A 20,848-nucleotide genomic window follows, 5' to 3' on the forward strand; every position below is an offset into this window, starting at 1 on the left:
GGAGAATTCAGCACAACGGATGGAGGCCTTCTTCTAACATGATGACATTCTCTAGGTAGCACATTGCTTGGTCTCAACATACTACAAAGATGATGAGCTTCAGGTCGTATTGCATAAGCATGATATGGTTTTCACCAACCTTCCACCTGACATATCTCCACACTGGGGTTTTGAGCATACTATTGAATTTGACCTTGGCACCAAGCCCATCATCACCACACCATATAGTCATCCTAAGAAGTTAAAGGATGAGATTACAAAGACAATGCAAGAGCTTCTCAACAAGGGATTGATCTGACCTAGTTCTAGCCCTTTTCCATCATCAATTGTACTAGTGAAGAAAAGGATGGGGCATTATGAATGTGTGTGGACTACCATGCATTGAACAAGAAAACAGTCAAGAACGGATACCCCATTCCCAGGATCGATGAATTACTAGATGAATTGCATGACGCAATCTATTTTTCCAAAATAGACCTTCATTCTAGATATCTTCAAATTCGCATGAGAAAACAGGATGTCAAGAAGGTAGTTTTCCGATGCAACTACGAACATTATGAGTTTTTGGTTATGCCATTTGGCTTGAAGAATGTGCCAACCACATTCCAATGCTACATGAAGCACATATTCAACAAGCAATTGTGTAAGTTCCTATTAGTATTTTTCGATGACATGCTTATTTACAGTCAAACATGGGAAGAGCGCTTGAGGCATTTGGATGAAGTCCTCGAGATTATGGAGTTGTAGTTGTTCTTTGCCAAATGGTCCTCCCAAGTGTGAGTTTGGGATGACAAAGTTATTATACTAAGACATGTTGTCAATAGATATGGAGTTCATCAAGAGAAGATTCAGACTATTCTGGACAAGTTGCCTCCCAAAACTCTCTCAGAGTTGTGGGGATTCTTCGGGTTGTGTAGTTACTACAAAAGGTTTGTGAAAGGATTCTCACAACTTAGCACACCATTGACGGATTTGACTAAGAAGGGATTTGTTCAATAGAGTGAACAATCACAACACACTTTCGATAAATTAAGGAAGCTATGAATACTTGTTTGGTTCCTACATTGCCATTACTCGACCTTTCATCTTGAAATGTGATGCCCCCGGCAAGGACATTGGCATAGTGTTGATGTAGGATCGTCATTTGATAGCTTTTAAGAGTTGGAAACTCACAAAAGGTGAGTGATTATACTCCATCTATGATAAGGGGATGATGGCCATCATGCACGCCTTGACCAGGTTTTAACAATACCTGGTTCAAGCCAAGTTTGTCGCCTGTACTGAGCACAACTTGAGATATTTTCTAGAGAAGAAAGATATGAATAAGAGATAGTAGAAATGGATCAGAAAGATTTAGGCATTTGACTTTGATATCGAGTATGTAAAAGGGAAGAATAATGTCATGGCATATGCTTTGTCAAGAAAACCTCCCATTTGTTCATTGTCCAAAATTTCAACTAATTAGAAGGCATACTTGTTGGTTGAGTACTCCAAAAACACTTTTGCATGTAAATTGATGGATGGCAACATTGAAGACGATCCATAGATGGTTAATGACATCAGTTATACAAGGATAGGATTTACTTGGTGCTTGAACCCACAATAAAGTAAAAATTTTGGAAGGAAATGCACAACTCACCTTTGGTTGGACACTCAAGCTTCCTCAAGATGTATAGGCAGATTAGGGAAAGTTTTTCATGGCAAGGACTTAAGAATGATAATTTGCAATATGTTTGAGAATGTGCTACTTGTCAACAAAACAAGTCGGAGCACACATTGTCAGTTGGTCTGTTGCAACCATTGCCAATACTTGAGCAAAAGTGGGACAATATTTCCTTGGACTTCATCACCACACTTCCGAAGGTACATGACAAAGATTGCATTTTATAGTAGTTGATTGTTTGACGAAGTATGCATATTTCTTCACCATCTCCATCGGATGCCAGGTTGTTTAGGTGATAGACTTATTTTTCAGGGAGGTTTTCCACCTGCATGAACTGCTACAAAATATAGTGAGCGACATGGATAGTCATTTCCTCAACGCTTTATGGATAGAATTGTTTCATCTTGCAAGGACAGAATTGTTGCCAAAACCCAGCTATCACCCACAAACTTATGGACAAACAAAACTTGTGAATAAGTGGTTGGAAGGGTGCCTCTGGAATTATGTTTCTACACAATAGAAGGCGTGGTTCAAATGGTTGCATCATGGAGAGAACTCCTACAACAATTCTAAACACATACTAATTGGGATGACGTCTTCCAAAGCACTCTATGGTTATGAACCTCCATCATTTGTAGACATGATTTTGGGTGATAGTTGTGTGCCAAGAGAAAAGGAGTGGTTACAGGAAGGACAAGACATTTTGAGGTTTCTGAAGGAGAATCTCGAGCGTGCATAGAATTAACAGAAGATGTATGACAATAGGCATTGGACTGAGAGAAGCTTTGAGGTGGGCTACCTAGTATATCTCCGACTAAAGCTGCACAAACACTCATCTCTAGAGGTAGGTGACAAAGAAAAGATGAGGCTACATTTCTACGGGCCATACTATGTGATCCTGCACATAAGGGAAGTTTCCTACGAACTAGAGTTGTTGGAGTGAAGTCGTATCCACAATGTCTTCCACATATCCTACTTGAAGATAGTCGCGGGACAAAACATTACTATATCTGCAGATCTACCACCTATCGACGATGAAGGGAAATTGCTAGTGGAACCCACCAAGATCCTTGATAACTATAAGAGGAAGCTAATGAGAAGCACCATCAAGGAGTTCTTGGTACATTGGGAAAATTTGTTGCTTGACAATGCCATTTGGGGGGGCCAACAAATCTTGGAGCAACCTTGTTTGCAATTGCTTGAGGACAAGCAATTTTTGAGACGGGAGGACTGTAATATCCCCATCATAAAATAAAAATAAGATATCAAATTTTTGTGTGGGACCCAATTGATTTAGACATCTCGAGGCCCTTTTTTTTTTTTTTTTGAAGTATTTATTGCATCTTGTGTCGGCACAGTATTTTTCTCCCTCAGGAGTTTTCTTCCCAAAGGGTATATATGTCTATCCAATTGGTGGTTGTTGGTTTGCAACTTGAACTGTTTATTATTTTGTGAATTCCAGTTCGAAAATTGTTTGTTTCACCATTTTGGAAGTGAAAGATCATCCCTATACAGCCACACAATTTCGGTGGGATTCAACCTCACCCTATTATGCTTTGCTTATTTGGTTTTAGATCTGGTAACTCTGAAACACTATCATTGTTTGAAATCTAAAGATCTCTTTAATATTTGTTCTGTGTATTATTCATGGCAATTATAACTCTTGTTCTATACTGCTTGGTGTCACTACTTTAATTCAAGGAACCAATAATATCATGTCAAAGGGTGTAAGCATTAGAGACTGTATGGCCCATAGTCTGTACGCCATCCTGGGAGACTGGTAACTGTATGACCCTCCATAAGCACTCCTTGTAGATCATAAGCCATAGCCCCATCTCCTCCATTATACGCAACATCTTCTTACCACCATTGTATGCCTCTATGAGTCATGACACACCACTATACAAAAACCTTGGCAACATCATATGCCCAACCCGCAACTTCAAACCACCTATTGTTCAACATCTACTCCTAACCACCATACACTACCCCTGCTCACCATACATACCCTCCTAGCCATACATCTCCATCCTTTTTGTACGACCTCTCAAACCGTACGCTCAACAATCCTCCTTTCAAAGTTGCCCTTTGTACATACATCCAAGTCCTTCGTATGGCCTTCATCTTCTCTTAGCCATATGACCAAGACACCTTGCCATATGCCTCTCGATACTACACATTGACTTGAGTTCACTATTGAAGGCATGGATTACTAGTATATTAGGTCAGGAATATTACATTGTTTGCAATTTCATATACTTACTATTTATAGTAATTCTGAGGTTAATAGAGATGGGCCCCTTCTACTTTTAGTAACACAATCATACAGACAAAGGACAAAGGATGCAGTGATTGACTTCCTAGTTCAGATGGCTCATCAAAATAACGATTATTTAATGAGATACTGATATTTTAATGGTCTTTAATGATGTTTTTTATTTAAGTTATAATATGAAGTTAGAAATTGACTTTATAATAAAGTGGGGGCAATGTTGAGGCTAATGAGTAATTAATACTGATTGATTTAAAATGTACTTTATTGATGATATATTATATTGTCAACTCATTATTATAAAAACAAATATCAAAATCGTTGAAGAGCCTTGCTAATGAAGATTTATGGGGAAATATTATAAAAGAACCTTGAGAGAAATCAAAAGGTATTCTATTGTGTATTTGAAAATTTGGTTTTTTGTGTGTTTAATCTGGAACCAAGCATGTCAGAATTCAAGAACCAGCAGAATTGGTAATTCTTTAAGGCTGCAATATTAAATGAAAGGTCTGCTTTTGCAAGGGGAAGGCCCGTTTTTCTCTAAGGGTTCCATCATCACATAATTCAAGCATTAACATCAGAGTGTTCAACTAATTTGGTTGGTACTGGTATTTCTTAACTTTCTTCTCTCTGTGTCATGAGTGTATAATGAAAACTTATTGCTTTCATATCCTTGATAGGTTCCCTTGTGAGGTAATAAAATTACTTGAGAACCATCCTTTCAAAAGGTGTATGTATTCTTCTCTCCATCGTGCATTACCTTTCTATCATACTACTGCCAAGGTCTGCCCAACAAAACATTGCATGCAATTATGGGAATGACATCACACCATACCCCATCCTTATAAGTATTTCCTATAGAGAACTAGATAGAGCACCTCTTATCAATAGTGACTTCCCCTTTTTAAACCATGCAATACGATAAGGGTGGGGTGGATTTTCACAAGACAATTTCAATTTTTCGACCATTTCCCTAGAAATCATATTTTCACTACTACCACCATCAGTAATAACTTCATGTACATTTCCTTCTGAAGTGCATTTAGTTGCAACATATTTGTTTGAACTCACAAGTTATCAAAACCTTTTAGTCTGTGCTTTCTCCTTCTCTAGGATTGCCATTGTTCTTCTCATCATGAGGCTTTCTCCTACATCGGGGGGTGGAACCTAAGATCCTATATGTTCCTTTTCATTGTCAGCTTGTGCCAAGTTTAGCTTCGGTGATCCTCGTTGAGTTCTTTTTTGCATGTTATAATTTGAGCATTGAAATTCCCTGTAGCCTTCTTCTCCAATATTAAAGCAAACAAAAGGCTTTTGTGGGCTTTCCCATTCTCTGCTACCATTATAACCTCTTTCCCTCTAAACCCCTCTTTCTCATTGTTGAGTTTTTATGTCATGTTGGGTATCATCTAATTTATCTTCTCCTTGAGATGATGCTCCTTGATTGTAATTTGAATCTACCTGCAATGGATATCCAGATACTATTTTTCCTCCTTTACTTTTTAAAAATATTCACTGCTTTGTTTTTTCTCTGCCTTTAGAGCTGATCGGTAGGCCTCTTCCATACTGCTAACTTGATGCATGGTCAATTCATCCCGAATAGAAAGTCTTAGGCTGTTTATATACATAGCTACTAGTAACCTACTCACCAATTTCTCAATGCTCTACACAGATTGATTTATTAAACTCATCTGTATAATATTGTACAGCAGATAAATTGCCTCAGATTTTGAAACCTTTGAAAAATGCTTTGTGCATAGCCTAGGGACAAAACATATTCTCTCAACTTCTTCTATATCTTGTTCCAATCTCTTATCTTTTCCTTCCCTTTGTGGGTTCTTTCTTTCTAATGTGATTCCACTAGATCATTGCATGACCCTTCAACTGGGTGCATACAAATTCAACCTTATTTTTCTTGGTCATAGGCTTCCAATCAAAGAATTTCTCCATACTATCTAACCAATCTACCAGCTCCCCTAGTTTGAGACTACCTGCGTAATCAGAAACTTCAGTTTAATTCCATCATTTTCATTTCTCCCTTCCAATGCATTGAGTATCCTTTCTTAAAGGTCAAGCACTCTGACATTTTTTCATCTTCTTAATTGCTTGTTGATCTAGGCCTGTTTGTCTTGTTTGCTCATCAGAATTACTTTCCCTTATTCCCTGATTCACTATCATGTTTGCTACTTGTCTTTGTAGATTTTGCATATCTCTATGCACCTGGGATAGAACTCCTCTACCTCACCCAACCATCTTCCTGCTCTAATACTAGATGATGCAGCTCCAATTCACAACATCTAATTCACCATTAACATTTTAAAAATAAAAACAGAACATACAAGAGAGCTCAAGAAATGAGAATATTGACTTTCTTTTATTATTCCTTCTCTAATCTCTTTACAATTGAAAATAAGAAACCTTATACCTCCTATACAATTCCCTCAAAAATCTACCTTAATACAAACTATTTTCTAATTGTCAACTTTCTAAATTAATTACATGCAACTTGAGAATGTCTCAAGAAATTACTAAAAAAATCTAAATTTTCTGATCTACTTATGCAACTTGAGAACATCTCATTTAAATTTGTTTAATTGTTAGGCTTTCTAAGAATATCTAAAGAAAACACTAAAATCTCAAGAAATCAATAAAATTTTGAAAAGCTCCTGCATCGTGTTGAGTGCCTTCCAACCTGATGTTGGGTAACAAAGTCATCCCTCCTGTTATCCAAAGACAAGATCAGTTTCTCGAACTACACCATAAGCTCCTTCAAATGCACCAAGGGATGCTTCATCTACCTAAATGGTATTCAATTACTCTTTGATGGTTATCTTTTCTACAAATTTTTTCTTCAATAGCATGCGATTTTGGCTCCAGTACTCTCATTTTTCTCCTTGTGCTTGCAATTGAAACGTGTGTTCTTTTAAAGGTTTAGAGATAAGTGATTAGGTGTAACCCTTTCTACTGTTTTCCCTTTATCTTCCTTCCTATTGTCTTCCCAATGGAACTCAAAGAGTACTTGGGTTATGAATCTCTAGGCCTTGTTTGTGACTACGAGGCTCAAGAGAGAGTGTTAGAACATAAGGCTTTCCTTTTGTACCAAAGTCATCATCGTGATTGGTGTGTAATAATGTTAGCTATTATTAGTATTTAGAATCTTGGACAAGGGTGACGTTTATTTATTGTCAATAACATATCTCAAATTCCTTATAAGGTGATGAACCTCTTTGTAATTCTCACATCAATATTTCTAGATTTTATAGTCTATAAATGAGCTCCATAATCCATGGATTAGTTTCATCATTATCCCTAAGTTTTTTACAAGTTAATGCTAGTTTAGTAAAGAAATCAAGATACAAGAAATACTTTGCTTCATCAATTAAATAAGCTTGATTGTCATACTCTCACGCTTTATCTTTTGCAGGCTGTGAGGAAGGCTATAACATCTGGATTTTTTTCACATGCATGCCGACTAGAGGTAATTGTTCAAAATTGAAAGTTTTGGTATTTTTAAACAAGACTGAAGTACCTGTCAGACCCAAATGATTACTTAGAATGTTTTGACTGCTAAAAGAAAGAAAGAAAGAGAGCAATCAGAAAAGAGATTATGCAGCCAAATGTGTAGATGGAAGGAAATGACATAGTAAGTCATTGGATGTGTTCATTTTTATATGAATGGACTGATAGAAATACAAATTTGTTCATTGACTGTAGACACAAATAAATCTTCTTTTACAAATAAAGAAATAATCTTAATATCTACAAGGAGTCAAAATATGTCAGTGGATTAAAAACCTGTAGGTTATGAAAAGTGAGTAGACACCAAACACTATAACAAATGTATGCATTGCAAGAGTTGTTAAATCTAAAGAGGTTAATTCCAAATATAAAAGCTCAGGACATGTACAAAATTACAAATAGCCTTATGGGAGACGTGAGGAGTGCTAACAGTTGTTTACAGAAAAGCTCAGCCCAGTGAACCAAAAACATCATCAAAATGGTCAAATTAAAGAATGCTTATTCTCGAATATCCATGACTGGGGTAGCAGGATGGACAATCATAGTAGGAAGCCAAGGATTGCCCTTAAAGGAATTTTTCAATTTTAGTCTGTCTATTTCCTAAATTATATCTGGGTAAAAGATATGAATTGAGTATGAAGGAAGATATATACCAATTGTGCGTTCAGCTCACCTAAACATCTCCCTTGTTTCTTGCCAATTCTACATATACCTTCTCTAATAAGTATTTTCTTCAGCTTATTATGGAATTATTGCTCATCCTTAAATTTCTCCAGCATCACTCATTGTAATGTCCCCTTTCTAGAGTAGGATTTAATAATAAATAATAAAATAAATTGATGAACGAATAAATAATAATAAGATTTTATTAAATAGATAATAATAGTGAAAGAAAATTTAATAAATTAATAATAGCAAAATAAATAAATAAAATTATAATATAAACAATTAATTAGTAAATGAATATAAATTTTTAAAATATAATACATCTACATATATTTCCATAAATGAAATAACATATTAATATTTAAAATATAAACAAATAAATAATATAAATCCAAAATACATATCAAATATTATTAAATAAAATAATATAACATATATCAAAAAATTAATAAAGTGACCAACTGCATGTTGACCTTGGAAAGTCGCGACCTTTAAAAGGCCATCTTTCCCCTTTCTTGCCACATGAATTTAATAGAAAAAATTGTTCACTCGATACAGGTGAGGAACCATTCATACAAACTAATATTGTTGTCATAGGTCATTGTGGCTGAAGTTTGGAATAAAAAATGTACATTTGACATTAGAAACTGCCAACATTTGTGGCTCACTCATTTGAGCTTTACAGGAGAAAAATATACAAGTCAATGGATATTTTCTCTTTCAAGGTCAGGACACAATCGGAAGTTTATAAACTGCAAAATGGAAATGAAGTTTTAGAATCAGTGAGTAAATAACGGGGATTGGCATTACTGTCATAGCGGGAGACCATTGAATCGCAGATTGAATAAATAAGGATGGATCTTATAAAGACTAAATGCCATTATAATACCTCGGCAATTGGAAGCCTATGATTATTCAGTAAAAACTTAAAAGTGAACATTGATGTATATTATATCTGAGACAAGCCTCAGTGATCTAGCTTGTAACAATGTAAAGAGTCATGTAAATGGTTCACCCATCATATGTAACAGTATCCATATTCATATACATTCCCTTAGAAGCTTATCGACATGCATGATTATCATAGACTGAAGGAGTAAACAACCATCAACAGTTAGCATCAACCAATAACTAAATCAGCAATGATTAATAAATAAATCTAAACTATGATCAGATAAAGCACAAGAGTGTGCAAATAGAAATTACCAAAACGGTCCAAGTATGGTAGCAATGAATATATCTGAAAACAGCAATCATGAGAAATGGTGACTCAATCATGATAAACAATCATATGCTTATAGACTGTTAATATGTTTAGGGGGATGTTTAAAACAGTGATATTCAAAGAGTCAAGAACAGAGCCCAAACAGTGACTATAACAATATGAATGGTAGTTTGATCAATTCAATGGGATCTCTAATCAGATTTTCAGATTGATCTTACTGTCTAAATATGTGGATATAAGAATTGCATACCAAACGTAACATTCATTGTTTATTCCAGTTTAGTTAATAACAAGGAAGTAAATGTTCACAAATAGCATATTGTTCATTCAGTAAATAAGTTTTGCACAAAGAAGTCTCTTGCAAAAAAAAAAATAGTCCCAAACCTAAAACATTACATTGGGGAACATCACACTCATATTGTTTGTGGGTTTCTCGAGATTTAAAGTGAACCAAATATACATCTCAAAGTTTTCAGATGAGATAAAATGCAAATACCTCTCTTAGCGTGTCCAATTGGTGTTTCAACAATCAAACATTAGCAGCTATGCAAGAAAGGTTGGAAAGTTTCTTATGCCCCCTCCTACACCACTCCCCCCAGCAACCACCAAATGCTCATTTTAATGTTCTATGATTCTTGTTATCCTCTGATTGATATCTCTTTCCTTATTATTTTATTTACCAGCCCCATGGTTCAACGGTATAATTGGTTCACTATTAGTATTCAACTGAACAAAAATTTAAAACAACAAAAAGCTTAGTCCATCAAAAAAGGAGGGATCATTAATGTCTGTTATTTCTTTTCTTATTGTGCTAAAGGAACTAAGCTTGTTAATATAAATTACAAATTGAAATTATTTGCAAGGTGTGTACATTATATGGCAATTTAAAGGTTCTTGTTCTGTAAAATTAATGATACACTAGTTATTTTTTGGTGATATATTATCTTATTGGTACTTATCATTTGTTTAGATGGTGAAATGTGATTATATTTTCATTGAATGAAAAAAGTGTCCTTTGCTTCCTAGGTAACCATTTTTCTTGCCTTTGATTTATTTATTGGATAGGGTAGATAATTTTTTTAACAACGCATATTTGTTCTTAGGTTGCAAGTGCAGATGGAAAATATCAAACTATTAGAGGCGGACAAGAAGTTTTCATTCATCCCTCTTCTGTTCTCTTCAGGTCAGTTACATAGCTCTTAAAATCCTTAGGATTTTAAATAGGGATTTGTCAATAAGGTTCACCATACCTTGGCAGTTGAAAGTCATTGTTTGCAAGTGATATGTGAGCCCACGTGTGCCCACTTAGATATCCTTCCTTCTCCATCACTTCCATCCAAGTAAAAAATAAGGTAGAAATGCAGAAAATTATAAACATTGTTATCCAGAATTCATAGAACTATCAAATAATGTTGTTGATCCTACAATTAATTAAAGATAGCGCATTAAAGATGGATATAAAATAAATCTTAGACAATTTTTGGTTTTATGTCAATGTTAATCCAATAGCAATTCCTATTTTGTCTTAAATTTTAAATCTTAGCAAATTTACCATGTCCTCAAGTAGTGAAATAACTACCACAAAAGGTAGGTAGATCTTTTGAGTTTTGTTTCATGAGTTGCCTGAGATATGCAACTCAAAAAGAATTTGAACTTGCCCTCTATTTATATTAAGAGGTTGGAGGTTAAATGTGTCTACTCTTCAACTCAGTCCTGAAGTTGCATAAATCAAATTACACTATAAATGAATTACATTATCATTGCATTCAAATATGTATAAGTATTAAAAATGATTTGAGTTCTTGGACATTGTGGCATTTCCACTTGATATGGCTTGGACTTTTGTCAATGCCATCTTGGTAAACTCCAAACGAATCCCTATATATTTTAATATCATTGCTTAAATGAAAACTAGACACTCAAGTCATCACTACAGGTTATCTCTGACAAGCTTTCATATGTTGTTGCTAAAAACGATAAGATCAAGAGGCTTCTCAACTCGAGCATGGAACTGGTTTCAGATACCTATGAACTAAAAGTCAACCAAACCAAGCTCAACTTCCAGCAGGAATCCCTCAAAATAGAAACCGGACAACAACTGAAATCATGGGCCTTGGTCCACAATGGTAGCACTCTACCTCTTACCAATATTTAGGAACAGGTCCATTCTAAACTCTTTGAAGAACAAACTAGGAGACTATAAGAGCCTAATCTTAAAGTGTGTGGCCTTCTTCTTGCACTAATCCTCTTCCCATGAGTTTCTCTTTTCTCGGTGACCAGCTTGGCATTACAAATATTACTCCTAGACAAAGCCTAGGTAAGCTACAACCACCCTCGTCCTTCACTTCCTTTCTGCTACATATTTTCTTCAGGTTCTCATGTCTACGAGGAAACTATATCCACTTCCTATGAAGATCTCTCTTGATGAAGATCACACCAAATCACAAGTTACGGAATTGAAACACTGCAGGGAACTCGTGGCAGCTACAAGATGCACTAGTAAACAAGCAGTTATCAAGAACCTTAAGGAGGTTATCAAAGATTCTTTCCTACCCAAGTGGCAATCCTAGTCTTTGGTTGTTGCAGTTAAATTACAGTCACAGCTGTGATTGGCTGCTAGGGAACACAAGGGTAGAGCTTCACAAGTCAACCACTAGAATGGTAACGAAATAATCAGGTCTATGTCATGTTTACTTCTTGATGCTTTCAGTTCATCCAATTTTTGTTCATTATTAACACTCATGAGAGCCCTCCGTGTCCTCTAAGTGTCACTGGTTTTCACTAGTTTGTGTATAGAGATGAGGCTAGGTGTTCAGGGAAGGTTCGCAGTCCCTGGCGGAGTTGCTTTCCTTGTCAGTGACCGCCTTTGGGATCAGACATCTATTGTCTTTTCTGATGTTTTTGCTAGATTTATGTGGGTTTGTGTTTGCTATGATGTTCCTTGCCTCAGAGATACTTTCATTGTCATTTGTTAGTTTCCTTTGGCCTCGTCTTTGTATGTTTTCCACAATGGTCCAGACAATGATCCCTAAAAAGACTTATTCAACAACATTTCAGTTCCGGGTTATTAGGGACATTATCATTGTTGGAGATTTCAATGCACAAACTTAGGTTGCTCAGACCCACCTCCACAACTAGGTTGCACACATTGTGCATTTAGGATACAGATTGTTCTGTTATAGAGCTTCAGAAATCCTCTTACAATGCCTTGGGACCTCTCATGCGAGTCTTCAAATTTGGTGATTTTGAATGGTCTTTCCAACTGCCCTAGTTCCTGGTTCTTCACTTACAAGCCTTATGGCGGTGATGCAAGTGTGGTGGATTGTGTTCTTTCTAGTAAGTCTTTCATTTCTTCCATCAGTCACTTCTTTGTCATCCCCATTCCTCTTGCTAACCATGCTCTTCTTAGTCTCACCATTATGTATGCTTCTCACTCCACTGCCCTGCCCCCCAACCCACCCTTCTTGTCTACCAGCCCTTCCCCCTGTACCTCATTTTTTTTTACAGTGGCAACCAAGACCATTTTACCCACCACCTCAAACAGCTTCTTCCTCTCGACTCCATTTTTCTCTTGAGTGTGCTGCCAGCAAGTTTGATCACCTTTTTGCTTCTATCTAGGAGGTCTTCTTTCTTTCTTTCCCTCATCATACCCCCTCATTGTCCCCCTCCCCACCAAAGATAAAGAAACTTGTCCTATGATCAAGCGGATAATGATGTAAGACCTTAATTTTTGTTTTGCACTCCACTTTCATCCACGCTTCCTCTCTTGCGACATTGCTGAAAAAATCCTACTGCTATCTCTATTAGAAAAAGCATCTCTTCATTTCCCAGCATAGAAGAGCCCGTCATGACTCTCTCATTCATTCTCTCAAGTCTGTTTGGTGCACCCATTTTCCCTGTTGAGCACATCTTGGTGGCCTATGACACCTCTACTCACTATAATATATTCCTAGCCAGCCTGCCATCCATGTAACCCCTACCCCTCAACGTCATCCTTTCACCTACATGAACATGAGGGAAGTTTTTAGGTTCATGAACAATAGTAGGGCGGTTGATAAGGTGTCCCAAGTAGAACTCTTCAAATGTGGTATCATAGTGTTGGGTTCCTACCTGTTAAGTTTTCGAACCAGAATAGCGTAAATAAATAAATAAAAGATAAAGCGAGAAACACAAAGATACCTTGGGAAAGCCCTCAAATCTCAACATCAGCTCACAAGGGTCACTATGCTGAACTGACTCAATCAACTGCCAGAGCTCGCCAAAAATGGGGACATTACACAATGAACAGAAACAAGTGTTTAACAAAAATGATGAAATGAAATGGAAATGAGGACCAAAAAGAAAATTACCTCCACAATCTCCTTGGCTGGTTGCTAAAAAGCATTCTCATCAAAAACCCAATCAGCCATCTCAACCCTTGCATTGGTCTTTGTTGATGTTTAGCGTCAGGAGAAGCAATACTTGAATCTTCTATTATGTTATTATTTGCAAATACATTTCAGAGATATAAGCATTTGTATTCTATCACTAATATATGCCATACATTACAGAGATATAACTATGCCACTATCTAATATGTATCATAGAGGCATATGTATACGTACATGTATTCATATTGATTTATGCATACATATACGTATGCATATACCTTTGTTATACATATGGAATAATTGATAGTAAATATGCATAATGATTGACCAAGTTGATTGGTCGGGTTTCATATTACTTGTGACAGATATTATTGCTTTGTCGAGTTCCATATTACCCACAATAGATACTATTGCCTCCGTTGGGTTCCATATTACCTGCGTCAAGTTTCATGGCCTGTGTCGGGTTTCTAACCCGTGCCTTGATTATGAATATTGTTAGTGTGCTCTTGTGCTGTTATCGGGCAACAATACTTAAACAAACGTTGAAATAGTTTCATGTTAACTAAACATGCCTCCAAAGAGGCATGTCCCTACATGGCCTTTGGGCCATGTAGAGACATGACTCTTCGGAGTCATGTTAGTCTCCTCTTATATATATATGTGCTCATTCGACTACAGTGAAAGCATCAATAACAAGCATTCGAGTACCTATAGTATAAGATCAACATTATTGAATATTATTGTTATTATTTACATCATTTGTATTACAGTGATCCATTATAGTGATCATTGCTGAAGAAGGAAGACAATCAAAGACCTTGCTGCAATTACAGTGAAAGATAAGTACTTTCATTCTGCATATTTGAATCAGAATTTATCTACAAACATTTTTTAATTGTTTGTCTATCAAAGATCCTTTATTCTTAACATGGTATCAGAGCTGTACTGATAAGAAAACCATTACAAAATATTAAATTCTGAGTCTAAATTAAAAGGAAAGAAAAGTTTTTGTTAAGCATTAAGATAGTGAACCACATAAGAATTGAAGATAGACTAGATGGAGCATCTAACTTTTCATCTTGGAAAACTAGGCTATTAATAATTCTAAGAGAGATGGAATTAGAAAATCACATTGAAACAAATTTACCTATGCCTGAAAATGAATCTGAGAAAGCAACATGGAAAAGGCATAATAATAAGACAATGAAAATAATCATAGATTCAATAAAATATCATATACTTCCTTCTATAGCCAATCTTAAAACTGCATTTGATATGTTCTCCACTATTCAAAATACATTTGAAATTAATAATACAAGTAGATTGCTAACTCTAAAACAAGATCTACTTTACATAAAAATGAAAAATGGAGAATCCATTACCTCTTACTTCCTTAGAATTATTGAATTAAAGGATCAACTTGCTACTGTGCAAAGTCAAATGGATGATAAGGAATTAAGTATGATTGCCCTTAGAGGTCTTCCCTCTATCATGGGAAACTTTCATAAGAGGTTTAAGCTCTCATCCTGAACTTCCAAAATTTGATCAACTAAAGAATGAATGCACTCAAGAGGAGTCCATATTAGCCTCCAGAGGTTTATTTTCAAATCAAGATGGTGACATCCAAGCATTGTATTCTAAATCAAATAAGAAAAGAAAGTTCAAGCATAACAAGAAGGACAGCAACAAAAATCACAAATCTCACAAACATCGTGACTGGTCCAAAGTAAGATGCTTTAAATGTGATAAGCTTGGTCATTCCTACTATGTATGCCCTAAAAAACAGAAAATTCAAGCAGCTTTAGCAGAAGTTAAAGAAGAAAATAATGAGAAAATAGATAAAGAAAATTATGCATTTATAGTAGCTCTCTCAAGTGAGTTAAGCACTAATCGCAACACCTGAATCATAGATAGTAGAGCTTCTCGTCATATCTCTGGATTTAAGGATAAGTTTGAAACCCTCTCAAATCATGAATCAGAAGAAGTAACTATTGGAGACAATTCCTCTCACCCAATTAAAGGAATTGGTACTTGTTCTAAATTTTGTATCAGTCTTCAACTCAAGAATGTCCTATATGTGTCAAGGATTAAAAAAAATCTTGTCTCCATCTCCGGACTTGCCGATCGAGGGTACAGAATTGCATTTCAAGGAGATAGAGTTCTATCTTGGACTAAGAACTCATCTATTAAGAAAGCCATATCCATTGGGGTTAGGGATGGAAGTCTTTATAAGCTTTGTAATTATCAAAATCCAAAGTTGAACTTAACTCCTAGTAATGATAAAACAAATTTCATTGAAATCTGGCATAGAAGACTAGGTCACCTTAACTTTCGAGCCTTATCATCTATAAGTAAAATTGTAAAAGAGCTTCCAAATCTAAAATCAGATCATTCAAGTATTTGTAAAGGGTGTGCCTTAGGTAAAAATAGTAAACACTCATTTCCCAAAAGTGTTCATAAATTTAAAAACATACTTGAATTGATTCATACAGATCTTTGTGGTCCTATGTCAGTTCCCTCCCTTAATGGATGTCAATTCTATGTAATTTTCATTGATGACTACTCTAGGAGAACATGGATTTATTTTCTAAAAAAAAGGAGTCATCTGAGGTCTTATCTAAGTTTAAAGAATTTAAAGCCCTAGTCGAAAATCAATCAGGACAAAAGATCAAAACCCTTAGGTCTGACAATAGGGGTGAGTTCACATGTGATATTTTTAAAACCTTCTGTATTCCTGTTCGGATTAAGAGGGAGTGTTTTGTACCTTATAATCTTCAACAAAATGGAATAGCTGAAAGAAAAAATAGATCTATTGTTGAGTCAGCCAGGGCCATGTTACATAATCAAAATCTTCATTACTCCTTTTGGGCTGAAGCATCCAATATAGCTATCTACATTCAAAATCGTTGCCCCCACTCTATATTGGAAAACACCACTTTAGAAGAAGCATTTACCGGTGTTAAACTAGATTTAAGTCACCTAAGAATATTTGGATGTCCAGTCTATATTCACATACCAAAAGAAAAGAGAACCAAATTAGAGTCTTTCGGGAAAAAGGGAATATTCATTTGTTATAGTGAAACTTCAAAAGGGTACAGGATCTACATTCCTGGACAAAGAACAATTGAGATTAGCAGAGATGTCATATTTGAAGAAGACACTGCCTTCAAAATTTCTAGTAATAGTGATGAATCCATTTCAGAAGAAGATCAAGCTATAGAAATTGAGAGGGAGGATAATTCTAACATCTCTTCCATGTCAAATCATATAGAATCAAAAAACGTCAACCATACCAAACAGAAGAGACCCCTTTGGGCCAAGAAAATGTTAGCTGAAAATCAAGTTGAACCAGATGATGTAATTCAGGAAAGCAAAAGAACTAGGAATCAATCTTGTTATGTTGCTCTACTATCTGAACTCATAAAATCTGAACCTACCAATGTTAAAGAAGCACTTTCACATCAATCTTGGAAGGAAGCTATGATTGAAGAGTATAACTCTATATTGAAAAATGATGTATGGGACATTGTACCAAGACCCAAAAACAAATCTGTTGTTTCTTCCAAATCATTGTTCAAGATTAAACATGTTGCAGATGGCAGTATTGAAAAATACAAGGCAAGATTTGTAGCCCGAGGTTTCTCTCAAAAGGAAGACATTGATTATGATGAGACTTTTGCCTGTGTTGCCAGGTATACTTCAATCAGAACAATCCTAGCTATTGCTACATCTAAAGGATGGAAAGTACATCAAATGGATGTCAAAACAACATTTCTCAATGGAAAGATTGAAGAAGAAGTTTATGTTGAACAACCAGAAGGGTTTAGTATTTTTTATTGCAAGACTCATATTTGTAAATTGAAGAAAGCACTTTACGGTCTTAAACAGGCTCCCAGAGCCTGGTATGAAAGAATAGATAATCATCTATTGAAATTGGGATATGCCAAAAATGAAACCGATCCAAATCTATACTTCAAAACTAAAGGTGATGATATGGTTATCTTTGTATTATATGTTGATGATTTGCTAATTACAGGTGATGAACATCTTATAGAGAAATGTAAACAAGATCTCTCTGCTGAATTTGAAATGAAGGATCTAGGGTTACTTCACTATTTCTTAGGGTTAGAAATCTGGTAGCTGGACAACTGTATTATACTTAATCAGGAAAAATATATAGTTGATATATTTACCAAGTTTGGAATGATGGAATGTAAACTGGCCACTACACCTATGGAGATAAACCTACACAAACTAAAAGATGATATGAATGAATTTGAAGATGTGGATCCTACTTATTATAGACAAATTATTGGATCCCTGATGTATCTAGTTAATACCCGTCTTGACATATGTTATGCAACTCATACCTTGAGTCAATTTATGTGTGCACCTAAGAACATACATTTGCAGGCAGCTAAATACATAATGAGGTATCTAAAGGGTACGATTGGAATGGGAATCAAATATGACAAAGTCAATCTTGAGCTAACTGGATACTCAAATTCTGATTGGGCTGGAAGTTCTATTAAGCGCAAGAGCACTTCAATATACTATTTTAGTCTTGGATCTGGTATGATTTCTTGGACTAGTCGAAAACAAACTTCTGTAGCCTTAAGTTCTACTGAAGCTGAGTACATTGCATCTTCTTTGAGTGCCAGAGAAGCAGTATGGCTCCGAAAGTTGCTCTCAAATCTCTTCAAAAGACCTTTGAAGCCCACCGTGATTTATTGTGATAATCAAAGTTGTATCAAGCTTTCCTCTAACCCTGTGTTTCACAATTGCTCTAAACACATTGAAATTCCATTTCATTACATTAGAGATATGGTTAATTGAGGAATCATTCAATTGGAATATATATGTACAAATGATCAAACGGCTAATATCCTTACCAAACCTCTTGCTAAAGTGAAACTAAAATACTTAGGGAAAGACTTGGTATGATTATTTGTAATGAAAATTTTTTGAAATAAAAGAGTTGTTCATTTCTTTCCTCTGGGTACTTAATATTATTTTATATGTAATGAAAGGTGACGATCTTTCATGGACATATTCAACTATAGAAAATTATTTACAAGGTGACGATCTTGTAAATAGTTGATTATTTTTGGGCTTCTCTAGACATTGCTTAAGTGCAAGTAGAGATTATTTTTCGACTTCTCTAGACATTTCTTAAGTGCAAGTAAAGATTATTCTTGGCCTTCTCTAGACATTGCTTAAGTGCAAGTAGAGATCATTTATTGTTCATGCAGTATTGCTTATAAGATGACTCTGACTAATGTTTTTTTCTTCTCCCTAGCTAAAGAGGGATTGTTGATGTTTAGTGTCAGGAGAAGCAATACTTGAATCTTCTATGATGTTATTATTTGCAAATACATTTCAGAGATATAACTATGCCACTGTCTGATATGCATCACAGAGGCATATGTATACGTACATGTATTCATACTGATTTATGCATACATATACATATGCATATACCTCTGTTATACATATGGAATAATTGACAGTAAATATGCATAATGATTGACCAAATTAATTGGTCGGGTTTCATATTACTTGTGACAAATATAATTGCTTTGTCGGGTTCCATATTACCCGCGACAGATACTATTGTCTTCGTTGGGTTCCATATTACCCGCGTCAAGTTTCATGGCCTGTGTTGGGTTTCTAACCCGTGCCTTGATTATGAATATTGTTATTGTGCTCTTGTGTTGTTATCTGGCAACAATACTTAAACAAACGTTGAAATAGTTTCATGTTAACTAAACATGCCTCCAAAGCATCAATAATAGGCATTCGAGTACCTGCAGTATAAGATCAACATTATTGAATATTATTGTTATTATTTACATTATTTGTATTACAGTGATCATTGCTAAAGAAGGAAGATTATCAATGACCTTGTTGCAATCACAGTGAAAGATAGGTACTTTCATTCTGCATATTTGAATCAGAATTTATCTACAAACATTTTGTAATTGTTTGTCTATCAGAGATCCTTTATTCTTAACAGTCTTTGCATATGATGATCTCTTCCACTCCTCACATACAAGCATGCCTTTCAAACTAGCCTTTGACTCAAGCAAGGATTGTAATGTGAGAAAATTTGTTGCAAATCCAGTGACTATGAATTGGAAAAATCTTTTTTGCTTTTTGTATTGCCTCATAAGGTTGAGGACCCAAGTATGATTATGTATGAACTTTTAAATATTTCTTCTTTGCTCTACACTTGTTTTTATCCAAGGAAATTTACCAAGATCCTCCAATACGAAGTCAATGCAATGAGAAATGCAAGGGGTCCAAAACAAGTGGCATGCCTCACCACAATAAGTTTACTTGCATAAAAATAATTTTCTGCATTATTTTCACTGCACTCTCCTCACCCACCTCCTTCGACACTTCCTTCATTACCTCACAAAGATACTTTGCATTTTTTGTTTTCCTTGAGGCACCAATTGATTTCTAAAACACTGTGGCGCCTAAGAAAAAATAAAGCAATTTAGTACAATGATCGATCATGATTCATAACTTAAATCTTATAGGTTAAAAACCTAATCAATACTTGACTACTAGCAAGTACTACAATATTACTACTAGCTTCTAACTTTCAAGTACAAGTTCTACTTCTAATGTCTACAATTGCCTGGTGAAGAGACAAGAAATGTCAGCAGTGTTCTTTTTCTTTTGTCAATACAACCATCGATCATGATGATGCGACCCTTCGTCCTCCACCTCACATTGCTTCTCAATTTCAACTTTTACATTAGTCACCTATAAAATCAAAATAGGACCATTTAGCTCTTCATCACTAGGGGCTTTGAACCTGGGACCACGAATAGTAACATCTATTGCGATTTGCCAATAAGGAGACCTAAAACTAATTAAATAAACAAATAAGTATAGCTATTAAGTTATTAGTATATTGCTATTAAGTTTTAAAACAATTAAATAAACAAAATTAGCATATCCTTGAGTCTTGAAAGCAAGAGAAGACAGAGAAATTAAAAATATAAAAAGTAAGTATCTTGCTGCATTAAATGGAAGGTTGTAGAAAAAAAAATCTCCAAGTGCCATTTTTGCTTGCTTATGCTTCTCCTTATTCCAATCCATGCCCTCAAGCAATGCTTATG

The 20,848-nt window shown here is 35.3% G+C and overlaps 1 protein-coding gene across 7 annotated transcripts in view; it reads left to right on the top strand.

Annotated features, from left to right (window-relative positions):
* The window catches only part of LOC149549576 (RNA helicase family protein), a 282,811-nt gene that overhangs the window by 230,662 nt on the left and 31,301 nt on the right, over nucleotides 1-20,848 (top strand). For all 7 annotated transcript variants that reach the window (XM_089792897.1, XM_089792899.1, XM_089792898.1 and 4 more), the window contains 2 exons: nucleotides 7,360-7,413; nucleotides 10,449-10,528. In XM_089792897.1, coding sequence (XP_089649023.1) covers nucleotides 7,360-7,413; nucleotides 10,449-10,528 — 134 coding nt within the window. The remainder of the gene's footprint in view (nucleotides 1-7,359; nucleotides 7,414-10,448; nucleotides 10,529-20,848) is intronic.

Source organism: Cupressus sempervirens, chromosome 7 (assembly GCF_028749045.1).
Source record: "Cupressus sempervirens isolate cs-2001-9-10 chromosome 7, ASM2874904v1, whole genome shotgun sequence".
NCBI lineage: Eukaryota > Viridiplantae > Streptophyta > Pinopsida > Cupressales > Cupressaceae > Cupressus > Cupressus sempervirens.